Source organism: Triturus cristatus, chromosome 5_1 (assembly GCF_964204655.1).
Source record: "Triturus cristatus chromosome 5_1, aTriCri1.1, whole genome shotgun sequence".
NCBI lineage: Eukaryota > Metazoa > Chordata > Amphibia > Caudata > Salamandridae > Triturus > Triturus cristatus.
The window spans coordinates 125,897,039-125,916,304 of NC_140587.1; the positions used below are offsets into that span (position 1 = coordinate 125,897,039).

Consider the following 19,266-nt stretch of genomic DNA (forward strand, 5'->3'; position numbering starts at 1 on the left):
ATTTTTGGGTAGGAAAAAATATATATATATATATATATATACACACACACATACAGATAGTCGAGTATGCATTGAAATACATAGACGTTGGTTTGGATCCCTTCCTGTATGATGCTTTATGTGCTTGACGCCTAGTAAACCACACAATCCGTGAACACGGGCGATGGCTAACGAGTATAAATCCCAAAGTACCAGGTTCCACGCCCACTGCATTGTTTTACCATGGATGTGTATATGTAAATGACCGAATGTGCTCGTATAGGTTAGATACTCTCTTCTTTATTGTCTTGGTTTTTAATGCTCTATGTAATTGCACTGTGTAAAGGATGGTTGTCAATGAATTATGTGAGGGATCATGTCAACTAGATTTTTTTCCTTAATTAACAGTCTTTTTTAAATTAATAAATCAATTTGTATATTTTCATTAGTTCATCTGTTTTGCTTATCTGTTGGTTATATACGGTTCAATCTTCTTGAGTTTGGACGAGTGCGTCTAAAGGTGAGAAATCAGGCTTGAATGTTACATATAGATTGTATGATGTTTGGAGAAGATAAGTTTGGCCAAAGGATACTATTTTTTGATCACGGATGCTTTATGCACTCTTATTTAAAACAGTTTCACTATCCTACGTGGAAGCTTTTAACAATTTGCAAGTATTCCAAAATCCTTAGGAATTCAGCTAACAGCTTGAATCCAGCAGAGTATCTCTAAACAGCAGATGCTATGAGGTTTTAAGAGTCAGTAACTTAAAGCTTGAAAACCATTGCACACTGTATCCCTCAAGCACACCTAATGTGTATTCACTTTCTTCAATGTTGTATTCAAGATTTTATGTCCATCTTTGAATATGCCCTACAACTACAGACTATCAGCTCACTCATAGGACTACTGAAATAGCTCAAAAAGTATGCAAATCAGAAATTAAATGCACAACTAAGCAGCTATGAAATGTTCACACCAACACATTATGCGGCACTCGTCACAACAAGCCTTATTGTGCAATTTGAAGGAAGAATTGAACGAGAGATCAGGATGTCCATGCTGAAGTAAACACTTTATTGGGCCCAGCCAAAGTCAATATTCTCCAAGAGAAACAAAGCATCTTCATTTGAGAGAACTTTACATGAAAATTCAGAACTTCAATAAGCTACCCACTTTTATGCTTGCTTCTTAAGTAACTATTTGCTAAGGCAAAGGATTTCCATTTTTTTTTTTTTTTTTTAAGGGAGCTGGAATATTTTAGCATGATCTTGTTTATGAACCAGAATCAGACGTCGTTTTTTGTCCACTGTCACAAGACGAGGGTCTTCTAGCCCATTCCCTGTGCTCAGTATGACTCGACCAAACTCACCATCTGGTGTAAATTCCAAAACTCTTTCCTGATCCACCACAAAGACATGGTCACGCGAATCCACGCACAGACTAAACGGCTCCCTCAGCAGAGGTGTTGATGTGTCCAGTACATTGACAATCTCGCCCGACCTCTTGAAGAGGATGATCTTCTTCTGGAAGAAGTCAGAGACAATGAACACCTCTTGGCTGTTGATGGCAATGAAGAGGAATTTGCCTCCCTGGCACCCTGCAGGTTGCACTCTGCCCACGCACTGGCCAGAAGGCTTGTAAAGAGAAACCGAACACAAGCTTCCCTCACTGACTGCCACATAGCTGGACTTGTATGATGCGATGGCATACGGAGGGTGGGGACCTCGCAGCTTGATCTTCTGAAGCAATTTCTCCTGTAAAGTCAAGAATAGCAGATAGCAGCCAGAGGAGCATACAATTATATCCCCGCACATGGCAAGGCCACATAAAGGTAGGGAACCCTCAGGTTCAGGGGGAAGAATACAGATTCCAGCAATCCCATCTGGAGAGAACCATTTTAGGTCATCATTTGCTTTGTCGCACATGATAATGTCACCTGAGCGATTGACAGTCAACCCAGTTATCTTAGGCATTGCAAAATCCATGTATTGGTTTATCTCAAAACCTCCAACACAGATAGGCCTTGGGCTTGTAGAAGGGAACACTTTGTTCAGAAACCAGTCATCGCCATCGGAGGTTGCGCCTTCATCCGTTGAGTCATACTCGTTAGAGGACTCAGATTGGTACAACCAGCCATCACTTTCCTCGTCTGAACAGCTGTCCTGAAGAAGGATAGTAAGTTTAGGGGTCCACTTATTTCCCCGGTGGAACACTTGCATTGCTTGAATATGCTCTTTTGGAGGCATGGAGTCATTAAGTGACAAACTCCCTTCCATAGACAATGCAACGCTGTGCGGCACAGCAACTGCCAGGGAAACCCTTTTGTCAGCATTATCAGTTCCTTCAAACCTTTCCTTGGTGATCCGTAAAACGAAGTGCTTAAACTCTGAAAGTGCTTTTTCCTTCAAACCTACAACTAGTTCTGGAATGTTCATTTCAAATAGTTGTGGAGTGAATCGCTCCAGTTCCTGGATCCGACCTTTTATCACGTCCATCATGGAGAGCAAGTCAATATCCTTACCCAAGTCAACCACCATTTGTGCAAATATTCTGGTTCTCTCTTCCATCTCCTTCTGGCCCTTGAGCTCCCGTTTCATGGACAGATGCTGCTGCCTTCTCTCTTTCAACAACAGGTCCAGTTCCATCAGAGTGGTTTCTTTTCGTTGGAGGAGCAGAGAGGTAAGTTTGTTCACATATTCATGGATGCCTTGGTCGATGCCGGCAGCAGCTTTTTGCACAATTTCAAAGTCATTGTCCAACTGCTCCTCCCGTTCAGCAATGCCTTGAATATGAGATTCCAAACCTTCGATCATCGCTGTCACTTCTGGTTTGTTCTTTACGACAGCCTCTGCTGTGGTGACCACTGGATGTTGGGCATGGGCCAGAAGGTGGCATTTCTTGCAGAGGACCATTTTACAAGTGTCACAGTAGAAAGTTAAGGGCTCATGCTGGTGGTCCTTGCAGAACAGCTGCTGGCACCGTCTTGCCTCTGCATCATGATTTCCACTGAGGAATTCCCCAAGGTCAACTACTTTGTGGTCAAGAGTAACACAAGAACTATCAACACTGTTGGTGCAAGTGTGGCATAAGAAGCCATTGCAGTGAAGGCAGTGGTAAGTAGGGCTAACAGCCTTCTGGCAGGAGGAGCAGCTGCTCCTTTCTGGATTCTTTATCTTAGACTGGAAAAGGTCTACGAGGCTGCTGAGGAAGGTGTTGGTCTTTAGGCCCGAGGTACCATCTTTGGCTTCCACAATCAGGCTGCACTGGGGGCACAGCAAGGATCCATCCTTCAGAAGGAGTTTTAGGCACGCTTGACAATAACTGTGCACACAGGGCAGAAGCTTCGGTGTCTTGTAGAGGTCAGAGCAAATCCCACAGCTCAGGAAATCCTTCTGGAGGACATCAACCAGACTTGCTTCCATGTGCTCCATTCTGTGGAAGAGAAAAAATATATATTATATATGAGTGCCATTTATATACACAATTTCTTTTTTTTTTTTTATCTCAAGTGGAGTTTAATTACAGCTCAGGGACTGGTGATGTTTCGCCAGTGTTCGTTGCTGGCATTACTTCACTTATGTATTACTGTTGTCATCATGTAGATGCCTTAGAGAATAAATACTGGAAAAAATAACTATCATGAGGAAAAAAAAAAAAAAAAAAAAAAAAAAAGAGAACATTTCGCATATCTTTATCCTCTAAACAAGTATCACCAGGGTTAAAATGTATCAAAGCTGTAGAACTACCACAAGCCCAAAAAAATAAAATAAAAGCCAACCACCCACAACTCAAGCTTGAAAACATAGAAGCTAATTTTAACACCCCATCATGGAGATCTTTTACCCCAGCAAAAACGCTGCATAATGTAGTTCAATCACAAGGCTTGATTTCCCCTTTTTGTTAAAGGGTAATTTCTGATGATGGCTATGTTAGATTACGTCCAGTTGCATTCTCCCTACCCTTTCTGTATTGCATCCCTATGCCTGTAACAGTGTTACCGATCAATCACAGCTAAACAGAATTGTTTTTTTTTTTTTTTTTTTTTTAATAATCACAATTGCGTAAAATTACTAAGGAGCAGTTTACCAGAAAGGTCATTTTCTTCATTGATATTTCAATAAAGTATAAAGAAATATGCTTGCTAAAACAAATACTACTGCTCGTCATTACCAATCATTTGGGATTAGTCACGTTCAAAGTAGGATCTCTTTATCACACTGAGGTCAAAACGTGGCACAATGCTTCAGAGTTTGTATGGATACATTTTATGAATTTCTTTCCAGAACACTGCCCAGTAACAGGCCATTTGGAATTTCTGGCACTAAAGACTGCAAAATTTTCAACAAGATAGAAAGCCAGATGAAGCAGTACTTGATTGAGATGCGTTCTAAGTAACAAGCAATCCTGTGACATATCCAAGGGAAACCAAACCCTCTCATCATGGTAAGGCACACTAAAGAACACTAGGAAGCCAAGAATATATTTTCAAAAGTAAAGCAAAACCCTACTCTAAATGTGTACAATGTGAATAGTAACTATTATAAAAACAAAATGGTGGTAATGATACTCATCAGGAGTATCATTGCGCTAATATCAGGAACTGCATACCTCTTTGTTAACACACAGATCTACATCACAATTTCTACCCCCAGAGGAGATCAAGACAATGAACGAGGCTGTAAAGCGGACTATGCAATGGTTAGCTAGCAACCAGCTCAAGCTTAATGCACAAAACACTGAATTCTTACCAATTTCCCCTCCTAAAAGTTCCACAGACATACTTGAATAGACCAAATCGATCCCTGCGCTGAATTGCACGCTGATCATAATGGACTCAGGCAAATCACTAGAAATCACACTGGACAAGAACTTAAACATGCGAGCCCACATCAACACATTGGCCAAAAACACCAGGTTTCATCTGAGCTACCTAAGAAAACTAAAACCATTGCTAGACATGTCTGGCCTTAAAATGGCAGAATAGCATTAGTTATCTCTAGGATCGAATATGGATGTTCAACCCTCTCTGGTCTGCCCAAGATCTCAACGGCTCCCCTAAAACCCGGTCTCAATGCAGCCACAAGACTCTGAACAGGTTCAAACAAATTTAACCACATCTCACCACACCTGAAGGCACTGAATTGGCTTCCTTACAAAGCCACAATCCAACTCAAATTTACCTGTGTCACACTCAAACCGTTACACACTAATTCACTTCTTTTTCTTGCTTTATAACATTGCGGTATCCGGAAGAGGCACACACTCCCAGAGTGCCAGGGATTTGGTGCTGAAACCACCCTTCTGACGAAGAAAACTTAGAGCTTTCCCTGGGGACACTCCTAGAATCTGGAACTCACTGCCACCAAGCATCAGAAGAATCCCATCTTTGTCAAGATTCAAAAAGGAAGCCAAGATTTGTCGAATGGGCAAATTCTTTCCATAACCTCACTCAGAGTAAACACAGAACAGCGGCTTAGCGATATTCTGTTGCTCTTTACGTGCAAATTAACCGTTAGCCTTGAAAGACTTGGTAGATGTAATGTATTTGATTCTGTAGCCCTTCTGAGAGTTTGACCACAGATCTTCCGAGGCTGTTGACCAATTGCAAATGTAAACATGATTTTTTTTTTTGTTATTATGGACAATGTTTAGCATATTGCATACTTTGTACTTCACGGTTACCTTAATGGGCAGAGGTTGGTGTATTTGCAGTCTTCCTCCGCTCCTGCTGGCGTTTAGATTATCTCCCTCAAGTGTACTCCTGATCGTTCACTCTTAATCTCTGAAAAATCTGGTTCTCTTTAAAGCGCTCCGATACCCTAACCGGTCATGCTCTATAAAACACTAAGGGCCTTATGTAGGTAAATTACATTTACCGATTCTTAAACACCGAATTTTACCGATTCGGTATTTATGAAATCGGTAAATGTAATGTAGGTAAAAAAATACCGATTCGGTAAGTGTCGGTATTTTAGAATCGGTATTTACCGATTCGGTAATGGTAACCTGTATCTCATTGATTCCTATGGGCCAGGAGGCATCAACGGGAAGCCAGTTACCATTACCGAATCGGTAATGGGGGGAGCTCAATCAAGGGTGGCAGGGTGTCACATTGACACCCTGTTGCACCCCTGATTCCTGCATGTGTGCACATGTGGCACACATACATGCCCTGAGGGCATGTGTGTCTGCCACATTGCACACATCTAAGGGCCAAATAATGCCTTAACTGAGACATTCGTCATTTACCACCAACTTTCAGTTGGTGGTAAATAACGAATCCCCACACCCACCACACTCCCCCTACATCTCATTTCTGTATTCGGTATTTACCGAATCGGTAAAATTACCGATTCAGTAATTTTACCGATTTGGTAAATTACCGAATACAGAAATGATCCCCCTACATATCAAAAGCCTAAATACCGGTCGGTAACGGTATATTTACCGAAAATCGGCCGTTACCGACCGGTATTGGGCTACCTACATGAGGCCCTAAATAAAATAAATTGGAACATACATTAGGGTTTATACAAATCATTCACCCCCCCCCCCCCCGGTTATGGCTCCAAAACACTTTAAAGAAAAATGAAATACTTAAACTCATGTCTTCTCTAAGCTTTGACATGTATTCCTTTACAGCGTTCAAAGTGGAATGAGATAACCAGGGCATAACTTGCCACTACTGTACATAATTACAGTCATGGGGGGGGGGGAAGAGATGTTATTTCGAGGGTCTAGTCTATTTGCTTATGGACCAGCAGATTTAGAAAGGAATTGGTTCAGGCACATATCAGTATTAACGGGCTATTCCATTGGAGTTGCACATAGTTAAATTACATGTTCCACTGTGCACTATTCAGTTAATTTACCATCAGTGATGTTTACTTTCCATGTCCATGCTGAAAAGCGTCAGATTAATCTTTGAAATGGATGGTCTCCTTACATCTTCAGATTGGATTTAGATCTAGACTAGGGTATCAGGCCCTCAACTTGCAAAACTTTGCTTGCCCACTCACTTTATTTAAAAGTCCCTTCCAATATTTAACCGGTTTTGCAAATGAGTCAAACGGCATCAAATAAATCAGTGGTTGTGAATATTTTTTTTCTTCAATTTCTCTGGCTTTTGAGAAGAAGGTAGATGGGTCATATCGATCATAACTATTATAATGAGGGAATCATTTTTGGACAGGTCAACCACGAGTTATGGGAGGGGCCCAACAAGGGTCCCAGTGTGTATAATTCTACATTTCTCTAGGACTGCAATAGAGTCCGTAACGAAGAACACAAATTAGATCCTGGTGGTTTTGTGCATTTAAATAAAGGATATTAATAATCTGAAGAGGAATAAGAAATTAAATGCTGGTAAACACTTAGGGACTGATCTATCTACAATGAATTTGCAAGAGGACCTGAAATAATGCCATCGAGAAATCTTGAAAACATAAGGGATTTGAATAATTTCTATTTAGACCCATATTCTGATAAGGAACTCGCTCATTCGCCACTGTGTAGCAGAGATCGTGATTTTCAGAGCATGGCAAGACGGTTGTGCTCTGAGAAGAACACAGCTGCAATTCCTGAACCACAGGAAATGGCATTGTTTTACAAAGAATGTAGTTTCCATGTACCACATTTAAAATCAAAAATCAACGTTATAATGTGCATTAGAATGGATAAAAGTCCAGTAGCAATCCAGATGCATTACCATGGTAGAAAAAGATTCGTCACAGAACCAGCCGCAAACAAGAAGCAATCTGTAAAGTTGATAGACTTGTGAAGGAAGGATTTAAATTCTCATTTCTGTATCAGAATCCTTTCCATATAGTACAATTTGCAGTGGTAGAATTTCAATTGAAACCATAGTAGAGGTTGCAACCCTCAATATTGCTGCATCGGGTCTGCTTGTTGAAACTGCCGTCTCCAGCTTTACACCAAACACCAGTCTCAATCCCCAAAACGCGGTTGAGGATTGCGAGATGGTTGGACTCTCCTTGGCGTAGTTCCTATAGGGTAGGCAGAGGATTGGCTGCTCTTCTGCAGAGGCACCTCGGTGTTGATGGGGGTCTGCTCAACAGAACTAGCCCCATAATGTTTTTTTTAATGCGATTGATTCACGCCTTCCTGTTATTTTTCACACCTTCAAATGTAGGCAAAATTACTGTCAGTGTTCCTTCTACCCCAAGAACTGGAACAGGTGGTCTGTATGATGGTCCAAACACCTGCTGGTCAGGGATCTTTTCTGGAACTGGCTCTCCCAATTGGAGAGAGCCACTGGTTGGCAGCATTTGTAACTTATCTTCACTGGTGGCAGAGTCTGAATGCGTCACGTTAGATAATATAGTTCTAGTTCCTTGAACAGCCTGTAACACATTGAAATGGGAAATAGAACCAGTTTTCAACTGTGCCACCTTTCAAGGGACATTAACACCTACGCTACTACTTGGAAGAACACTTTGAATGGGGTGTCACCCCCTAATGCTCCTCTACACACATGTAGTGCTCTCTGGTCTGCACCCCATAAAGGCTACGTAGCTAGGTCACTCCTTTAGTCAATACCCTAGTGGTCAAGGCTTGTTTACCTATACAGTTAGCTTGTTCTACTGTGCTGGCCAATTCAGATTGGAATGGTGCAAGCACAACAATAGTAATATCAGACATAGCGTGCCTTAGCAGCGAACGCCGGACCAGTGTCCTAATGAAAGGCATCAACTGCTCCTACTCGGCACATCAAGTCCTTTATGACCACGAGAGAGGGCATTTTTTTTTTTGGGCAAACCGAAAGGAATTTAGAGCCTGAACTGACTACAACCAATATGTATTTGTATCTATTAACGCTCTGTAATAGATTGAGCTTGTTGAGAAGTATTACCCAAAATGGTTTAGCAGAGACAGTGAGGGGGGGGGGGGGGGGGGGGTCTGTGCTGGTCTTTCCACAATTAAGTGTTCCATTTGTTGACAAATGTTGCACATATTTTTTGTAAGCTTTGATAACTATGACCACCAATGTTGGTGGTGTAGCATGGATACACTAGCACTGATGCCATCATGTCGCTCATTTTCTGCTCCGACTAGATCTAATCTAGCTTGCTCATAAATATGCCAATCCTCTACCCCAGGTCTAAAACCACAGAAACATGGTCTTCAGTGAAAGTGTAAGCGTAGTTAGAGGGGAGCCAGTCATGAGGATTTTCCACTTGTAGTGGTCCATGTAGTGCCACTGAAATGTCTGCATCAACCTTACTTTAAAGCTACCTTAAAGCTTTGCAGCACTGCCTTGACCAAATCTGCTGCACAGTTCACTTTTCTGCGAATCCTCTCACTCTTTTGGGCCATCGTGTGCTCTACATGGACCAAAGGCATCTCATCCTATAGAAGATGTACCTTTCCTCAAAGTGGTTTACATTTTACTGCCTTCCCCTTTGAACCTCAAGTGCCAGTGCAGTAAATCTACGTTATAGCCTTGCATACAAAATGCTGAAGCGGACAAAATAACTGCGGTAACTGACGGATCAGCCTTCTTTCTGAAGGGTAAAAAGTTGGGCATGCATTTCAGCTCGTTGTGCAGTGGAGTCATCCAGGCCTTTAAGAAGTCACCATCATACAAACCTCCCTGCGCCACAGCTCAAACTGCAGGGCACTTCTATTTACTGCCAACGGCGCGCTGTGCAGAAGAGGATCTCATGGTCATGTAGGGGTAAACTTTAGACGTTTGTGGAATATTCTGTGCATCTTTTGCAAAAATTCCCCGATTGCAAAGTTTAGAATCACATTCAGAATTTATATTAGTGGCATTCAAAGGGGCTGACTGTGCACCCAACAAAAGCGTAGAGCTTTCAGATTAGAAATATTAAATGTAATTGCTGCTTCCAGTGAAGATGTGGGGGAAAAACTAATGATTTGTTTTCCCTGCGCTAGAAGGCACTCCCTCAGTATTCCAGTGTGTACTGCAGTAAACTCAGCAGGAGTAAACCATCTCTCAGCAGGGGATTTTAAATGGGATCTGTGTGCTATGGGTGATATACATCTCATTGCAAACAACGTGTGTGTGTAGCCTGAAGTGGCGGGACAACCCTAATTGCTAGGTGTGGTCTTGTCCCAGGTCTAGAAATACTTTGGTCCCGATTAAGATCTTGTCGGACAGGTGTCTCCATCACAACGGTGACTGATATCCCGTCTTCTGAAATATAAATCCCATAGGATATAACGGGATTCTAACCCGTACCTCCGATGTTGATCCGGTTTCACGCACACAGCAGTTACAAATTCTATCATGGAACGTGGCAGGGTTATCAGACAAGCTTCTACTACCACACTGGAACAGCCTGATAGAGGATCAGGATATAGGTCTATTTCAGGAGACGTGGAGCCTGGTCCCACTTTATAAATCTGGTTACTGTATTCCAGCAACTATAAAAGGGAGAGGGCATCCGTCAGGTGGATTGATCATTTGGGTGAGCATAGCCCTTGGCTGCACAATTAGGGTCCAGCCAACTCAAAGCCCAGATATCGTGAGACTTTCCATTAAAGGACCTAGGGGTGGGGGCATTTTGGAGTGGTTTAATGTTTATATCAGAGGCACGAAGGGAGGCCAACAGTCACCTATTGTTACAATCTTAGAACATTCTTTATCCAGTTGCTCCCCTCATGCTAAAACTTAGTTGCAGGTGATTTTAATTGTAGCTTTGAGCCTCTGAGTTTAGTAGATATGTTGGAGCTAGAGGATATGGGGGGGGGGGTGATCTAAAATGTGGGGTTCCGCCTTTAAACATCCCACCAATAAGCAAATGGACCTCGCTCGCAATCCAACAAAGTGCTCTGACAATTTAGAAAAAGCTTAGAGCAGCCAATGGTAGAACCCATTCAGACGCCCAGTGGGCTAATACATTTAATAGAGCAGGTTCCTCTTCATGCATAGATTACATCCTAGTGGACGTGAAACCATGGGATAAAATGGTAGACATGTACGTGGGCCCTACAACCGATAGCAATCACAATCCTCTTTGTAGGACGTTAAAATCCCTTTGGACCCCACCAACTTCTTCCCAGATTATTAGGGCCCCTATTTCCATTATAGACAACGCCCCTTCAAATTGTAAAAGATATCTGAAATGGCATAATGTTTCATCCCAAGAAATAAAGCTAGCTGGCATCAAGGAAGTTGTAATGACAAGTAAATTAGCGTAACAGGCTACCATGTTGGCCACCGAATCCTCTTTAGGAGCTTCCTTAGTCCACTCCCGCACCGTAGAGTAGCTGAGTACTGTTTTTTAAGCTACTCATAATCACAATAAACCTACGGTCCCCGAAAAAGGCAACACTTGTGGTTCACTAAGAAATGCCGGTTAAAGAGACAAGCCCTAGCTGCAGCGATCAGGTCAAAGAATCCCAGCCTGGTCAAATCATCTGGAAGGGAGTATAAGGTCACCCTTCATCATGCCAAAATTGAGTGGGATGAAGCACACTGGCAGAGCTCGAAAGTTACTAGCTTGGAGAAAAATATGAACCAGTTCTGGTCTTTAGTAAGTAAGGGCAATAGTAGAGACCCCTCTACTCCATCTAACAAGATCTCAAGCCAAGAGTTGCGTGACCATTTTATGAAACTATATTCCGCTCCTATAGATGGTTGTCTGGAGGAGCTAAGCGACTCCACAGACATCCCTCTGGTAGGGAATATTAGAGAACCATTTTCTAGATAGATACCAACTATTTTGTGACTCTCGGGGTTTAGTCATAAACACCACCAAAACAAAATCTATGGCTTTTAATCCTCACAAGTCTTTTAAAAACAACTTCACGCTAAAAGACACTCAATTGGAAAGAGTAAGCATGTTTGACTATTTGGGCATACGGCTTTCTGACAAAATGCATTGGAAGCCCCACTTAGCAAAGATGCTTATGAACCATAAGCGCGTATTCGGGGCATTAATCAAAGAACACCGGTCCTCGTATAGTAGGCCGGTTGCACCAGCCCTCACAATTTATGGAGTCAAAGCAGTCTTGAAGGGTCGCCCCAAATCCCTCCCTTAGCACCACAGATGCTGCAGAGGCCTACGTTCCACCCCTGCCTGGTGGCGTCAGACTGGCCTAAAGGGCAACCAGGCAGTGCCCGATGGGCTGGCCTGGCCCGACAGGTCAGTGAGTGAGCCGATATTTGGCTGACAGCGAGCCCGTCTGCTGGACCAGTTTTTATTGTTGGTTTGCCGGATATTAAGAAAAACATTGCCTGCAGCAAGCTGAAATACATGCAGTTTCCCAACCGTGCAAAACGCATGTACAGCATGTCTTTACAAGTTCAAAACTGCCCACATTTGCAATCATGAACCACTTTTGTAGATACCTGATGCGGTGTCACTTTTACGTTGATGCCCGGGCCTCTTTTCCGTCCCAGTCCGACCCTTCTGCCTGGAACGTTGGTCTAATTGTGTCAGCTTCACAGATAAGACTACAGTTCCCAGAATTCATTGGAGTGTGATGTGAAAGCGCAGTATGGAAATAACGGGACCCATGACCAGGGTTGGACTATGACAGAAAATAGGCCCGGGCACCAACATTAAAGTGGCCCCCGCTAGCGAATCAAAGTTGAAAAGTAGCCCACATCTGCAAACCGGGGCAGCTTCGCACTGATAATGAGAAGCTGTCTAAGGGTTCTACAAGGTACGTGAGACTGCGCACGCGTCCCTGCTGCAGGCAATGTCTGTGGTGGTATCAGAGACGTCAACAGCAAAAAGCAGACCAGAAATCGGGCCACAAAACGGCCCACACACTGCCCTACTGGCCTGTCCGACGCTGCCCGGTACAAATGATTCGCTCATCATACGAAATGAACCAACCCCTCTGCTGACCCACACTGTAAATGCCCTGCAATAAGGGCAGCTTGAGCACTTGAAAAGCCACTGGGTAGAAAGGCAGAGTGGGTTGTACTCGGTTTCAGCGCGCCTATAGCCCTCCATGCCAGGAACTAGCAGCGGACATTGGGAGGGGAGGGCGGGGAGAGGGGGGTGCTGGAACAGTCAGAACTGACTGCAGCAAGATTGTTCACATCAAGTGAGCAGGTGTAACAGACAAAACACAAGGTGTGCATGACACAACCACACGGAGAAAACAGGACACATCCTGCAGCTGATGGATTTATGGAGTAGAAGGGGCCTGCCGCCAGTAACTGCCCCCCTGGAGCACCCCCCAGGACCCAGGTGCACATGGCAGGTCTGCCCCTGTCACCCCAGAAGGCGGCCAGCGGACACTTACTCTCGTGGGAAGCAGCGGCCTCTCCATAGAGCGCCTCTCCAGCCGCAGCACAGACCTCTTGGCGCGATGGTCTGGTGCATCAACAGAGCTCACTATTTAACGACTGCAGGTGAGCATCTGGAACAGGGCATTCTGGGAGTCAGGGCAGCCCGCGGGCGGAGGCTCCTCGGCAAAGTATGTGATCGGGGCACGGACTCGAGTCACCCCCCTCCTGGGACAGAGCTCTCAAGGAGGCAGCCATTGCTGGTAATATCCGATGCATGCTGGTACTTGCAGTAGTACATTTCAAAATGCAAACTACATGTACCAGAATGCAACGCACATAGCATATCACTGGCGGAACTAGGTCTGGCGTGCAACAGCGTGAGATCTATTTAGGGTATTGAAGCAAACAAGGCACCTATAAGCGCCCGCTCGTGGGACATCGAACGCGGACTGTTGCAGGACACGTCTGTGTGTGTGTTAAAGGTGCGTCCTGGGCTGGGACCCAGAAGCAATACGAATATTATCTTGTCTGTCCATACGCCTATTTTGAGCGTGTTATGTACAATACCGCTCCTAGGCCAGTACTTGCAAGAGAAAAGAGAGGCTGCAAGCCCCAAAATGTCAGACGCAGTTTCTGCTGCCGCTGACAACCAAACCCTTACCTGCCGCCTGATTGGTCCTAAGGGGACCGCAACGTTTGATCCGGGCTTCCGGACTCCTGTGCACGCCCGGTCACTGGGGATCACAGATCCCAGCTGAGGCGCATCGATATTCTGGGCATCCTGAAGCGCTTGGTGGGTTTCAAAGGCCTCGCGGGCTCCCGCGGCGCGGGACCGTCCTTGCCCGGAGGAGGCTGGTCAGGGCCCCCTCTTTAATATCTGCCTCCTGGACATAAGGTAATTACCATCTATTGAAATCTACTTTAACAGGGCATTGGGGAATTATGGGGAGAAGGAAGGCACCACTGGAAAAGGAAGGGGGAGGGAAAGTCGTTACAACTCTCGATGCGTTTCTGAGGAGAGCTGCAAGTGTTCTCTCCCATGAGATCGAAATAACAGAGACACTTATCGTTGGAACCATCATTAAACCCTAACAGGTCATCTCTATCACGCACCCCAGAAAACATCTTGCAGTCCTCACTCCTCACTAATTGTATTGGCCGCATCCGACGATCTCCCCCTGGCCATCGGTTGCCTACACCTTCTAGCGACCCATCCACGGTCCCAAACAGGAGACCTGATGTGTCATCTTCCCCCGTCAATTTTTGAGATAATTTGCCAACAAGGCTACCCAGGGCTCGAGGTGGAGAGAAACCCAAGGCACCCGAGCTACAAAACCAAGGGCAGCTCGCATTAAAACGACCACAGTAAATAATCCGACAACAGCCCCGCACCTTCCAGCCAGCACCCAGCCGCGTGACATAACTTCAGAAAAATCTTTTTGGCAGGAAGCAACCAAAATCATGTCCACTCTACTTGATCCCATCATGCTGAAGCTGACACAAATCGAGGAGAGATTAGCCAGTCTAGAGTCCAATATCCCGCGAGCCCCCCTGAAAAATGGTGGTCCCCAATGCTGACCATCTCTCCGCAATCACAAACAAGCCCAAAGTCACTCCGCCTCCTAGTCGAGGCGCAACCTCTTCATCGCCCTTGGGTGCACCAACATGGCCACCTACGCAGGGGGTCTTTGTTCCCCCAGCCTGCGCTCCATCCATCGGCCAACAGGATGTCTGTGCCCCAAATCCTTTGCTTATGGGCAGAAACGACCAATGGGCTGCAACAGGTTTGGGCGAACCAATTCAGAGACCAATTTTATAGGTAATTCAAGCTCCTCATCGGGAAGAGGGGGCCATTTATCAACTTCAACCCTTTCATCTTCCACCGGCAGCCTCACCTCTTGTGCTGGTCCTGGCAAACGTCCCTCCTCTACGGGTTCAGCAACGGGAATCAACTGCACAGTTAATGGGCAAATGTTTGCACTGGCTATCTAGCCATCTTATGGACCAGAGCATGGGACGCTACCAGGTAGCAAATAAGATTATCATGGCAAGAAGGGTTGGGTGAGTTGGCAATTCTAATAAATCCCTTGCAGGGGATTGCGTGGTAATACATTTTAATCAGGCGCACTTTGCAAGTGCGCTTCTTAAACATTTACACAAGACACCTCCTGGTAGCACGCAGATAATTCCCCTGGAACTGGAGTACTTTTACAGGCAGGGTTGCAAGCAGGGTCCTCTTCCTGGTTTTGTCCAGCGGGGTGAGATGAGGCCAGTGATAAACATCCCACGAGACAATTACTATGTTCGTGCACGCTTCGTCTCAGGGGTTGGCCTATCAAATTGATATGCCCCCCTCTCGGATTTGGAAGCGTGCGATTGACCACTACCGGTGAGTGATTCCCCGGCTCTTAACTCGGAGCAAGAAATCCTCGCCCCGCAGGTATCTTCCACGACCCTCTTTACACAGAGCATGGTGGACGGAAATAAGATAAATCTGGCATCGTGGAAGGGATCGTTTCCAAGTTCCAACTACTGGTCAAATCAGGATATCATTTGCTTCCAAGAGACATGGACCAAGGATCCAGTGTATTTTGACGGGTACTGCTCCTCTCACACACCGGCTGTGCCCTCTGCATTAGGTAGAGCGAAAGGGGGTTTATTAACCATTATTTCTATTACCCTACCGATTCAAATAAAGCAGTTAGGCTCCCCGAACAATTATTTTCAAATGTTACGACTGGAGTTCATAAAGGAAGATTACTGGATTTTAATTAATTTTTACAATAACGATTTTGGGGGTAACATGAAGAGACCAGTAGTAGATTTGGGCAACGAGCTGGATCGCCTTAACCCACGCATTTTTAAGCCCACTTGTAGCTTAATCTGGATGGGAGATTTCAACATACACCTGTGCAAGCATAATGGGGCCAGGGTGTGTGGGCTGGACGACCATCAGGGCAACCCTCTCTGTCACTTCTCACACACTGAATACGGTGACACTTTAAATCAAATACTTTACGCGAGGCACCTGAGCGTAATTAATGGCTCAAGGATTGATCAATTGGAGAGTACTTTTAGGAGGAATAACACCGAGTTAACAATTGACTTTGTCTTAGCGTCCCTGGCCACACAGGACAGAGTAGATCATGTAGCTACTCGGTTTACTTCCCATAGTGATCACGCTATCTTATGCTCCCATTTGTCCCTTACAAATAGAATGGAAAGAGACCAGCAGGTAGTGGATGACATCGCATTAGCCAGGAAAAATGGCTATCAGTTAAAATCGACCCAGGTTGTTAAATTAAATCTGACCGACTCCGTAATAGCTCAAGTAAGTAATAACATCTTATACTGCCTGGCAGAGGACTCTCCTCCTCTCCAAATAGTCACACACTTTAGAGACTTATTAACTTTACTAAAAGGTGCACATACCCGTCCCAAACCAGCTAACGACTTCCATCTGAGTCGCTGGTTTGACACAGCTTGCTCTAAAGCAAAGAGATCCTTAGCAGCTGCTTTAAATTCCAATGCCAGAGACCCGGCACTGGTAAGAACACTGAGAAGTGAGTATAAGCAGGCGAGAGCCAAACAAATAAAGGACATAAGGGAGAAGGCATGTGAGGATCTTGGACAAGCTGCCAGGTTCAGGAACAGTCGAGAGTTTTGGAAAACCATAAATACCCCCTACTTTAAAGATATAAAAGATCCGTCACTAGATACCCATGTAGGGGAAGAGGCGTGGATAAAGCATTTTGAGGGCATTTTTAGTTTAAGAATCACTATAGATCCCACGCAACCCGCCCCAAGACACCTCCCTGGTAGCTTTTTGACTTTTTCGATCCATGAAGTAAGAACAGGGTTGGCAGCCTGTGTCCCGGGAAAGGCACCAGGCCCGACGGGGTCCCAATCGACCTCTTCCAGGTAAATGGAGACATGTGGGTCCCACTTCTAACAAACGTATTTAATAGCATAGCCATAAAGGGCCCTCCCCTCCTGGAAACACAGTGTTCTAGTTCTCATCTTCAAGAAGGGAGATAGGGCCTGTCCGAAGAACTATAGACCCATCTCCCTTCTGGAAACAACAGCTAAATTAATGGGGCGGCTATTATTAGCCAGACTGGAGGCATGGGCACTGGAATGAAACATCTTAATGCAGGCACAATATGGCTTCCGGAACGGAAAGGGGACAGTGGACCAATGTCTAAATCTCTCGCTATGCGTAGACAAGTACACAAAGGCCAAGGGTGGAAAGCTATACATGGCCTTTATGGACTTGTCAGCTCCGTTCGATTGCGTATCCCATCTGAAATTATGGCCCATGATGGTGGAAATGGGTATTGATCCTCCAATCATTCACTTCATTTATCAGCTATATACCAACGCCATGGCCTGTGTGAGATACGGATAAAACGGAGAATGCACTTGTGTGTTTAAAATCGAGAAGGGGGTTAGGCAGGGCTGTGTCCTCGCCCCGTTTCTTTTTTCTATCTACACCAACGGGGTGGAGGCGGCCCTGTCTGGCTCAAGCTTAGATTTGACAACTCTCCCTTACCAATATTGGCTTACGCTGATGATGCAGTGTTACTAGCAAGGACAGGCATAGCCCTTCAGAGTCTTTTAACCGCATATGCTATCTTTATGGCCTCGTTGGACCTCCGCGTAAATGAAGGTAAATCTTTTATCATCATAGCTGGGGCTACCCGAGGTGCAAAGGTGCCACATTTTCATTTAGCCTCCAAAAAAATAGAAGTGGTTAACTCCTTTGCGTACCTGGGTGTTCTGTTCGACAGCAAATTAACTTGGTCAAAATTGGTGGCTGCTAGAGCCCTGGGCATGGAAAGAAGCCTACTAGCAATAAGGAGCTTTACTAAGAAGCTGGGGGCCAGCCCTGTGGACACGGTTAAAACTATTTACTTAGCTAAAACAAAGGTGACTGTAACCTACGGGGCCGGAGTCTGGGGGATGGCTCATATCGAGAAATTGCAGAGAATGGAAGAAATCTTTTTTTAAGTCTAGGGTCTCATTACCACCTACTGCATCTAATTTCATCTTACATCTCGAATTAGGACTCTCTTACTTGTCTGACTGCATCAGGCTGGCACCGATCCTACTGTGGTTTTCCTTCTGGCGGAGGTTGACGGTTAATTTAACCCAATGTATCATCGGCGATTGCCTCAGGTAGGAGGGTCGCAGTGGGATCTGTTGGCTCAGTTATGTAGAAGCTGAGCTAAGAGAAATCGGGCAGAAGGAGCAGTTTTAAGACCCAGCTTCCTGTAGGACCATCTCTAAACAAAAATTGACTGTCCTATACATGCAGAAGGCTGATTTTATTCACAGGGGGAGGTTTTGTCAACAACAGGCGCTTAGTGCCTATGCCCTCGTCCCGCCCAGACCTGCGGGAGAACACCATTATTTTTTACCTCTCCCGCATTACCATGGCTCAACACAGATTTATCTTGGTGCGCTTTCGTCTCAATTTTATCCCACTGATGCTCGGGTTCCCTGGGAGGAAGTTCAAGCATGCTGACCTCACCCTTTGTCCGTGTGACAATGTCTCAGCCCAAACTCATTTACCACAAAGAAAGAGAAACTTTTATCTCACCCATCCTAAGACTTCAAAACTTTAAACAATGCAGGGTGGCCCTGTATTTTCTGAAGTCTTTACCTAATTCGCACGTCTGTTTCTCAGTAGCATCTTTTTTGTGGGCCTGCATGAGAAAAAGAAAGTCGATGGGCATGCTAACTTGAATTACTGTAAAGGTTACCCACATTTTATGATTGTAATGTGTTTTATGGTCTTTTAAATGATTTGATATGACGCATTTGTGCTTTTATGATTTTTTTTTTAATAGATTGAATAAAGATTTTAAATGAAATATAAATGAAATGGTTGGGAAGCGCTAGGTGGCGCACTTGCGGAATGGCTGCCTCTGGGTGAAGCTCCCGCAGTCCGATGCAATTATCCGACAAATAATCCTCTTTCCGGACCAGCTTCTATCTTAAAACCGTGGGGCACCGCAACAGACTTCGCCGCGGCACAATCCAGACG

The 19,266-nt window shown here is 44.8% G+C and overlaps 1 protein-coding gene across 1 annotated transcript; it reads right to left on the reverse strand.

Moving 5' to 3' along the window:
• Positions 1 to 1,034: 1,034 nt before the first annotated feature.
• LOC146830359 (E3 ubiquitin-protein ligase TRIM56-like) lies at positions 1,035 to 13,418 on the reverse strand. The gene is made up of 2 exons (XM_085604543.1): positions 13,232 to 13,418; positions 1,035 to 3,415 (listed from the first exon to the last, which is right to left on the reverse strand). Exons 1-2 carry the CDS (start codon positions 13,309 to 13,311, stop codon positions 1,222 to 1,224), a joined length of 2,274 nt encoding a protein of 757 aa, XP_085460669.1. The 5' UTR covers positions 13,312 to 13,418; the 3' UTR covers positions 1,035 to 1,221.
• Between the last annotated feature and the right edge of the window lie 5,848 nt (positions 13,419 to 19,266).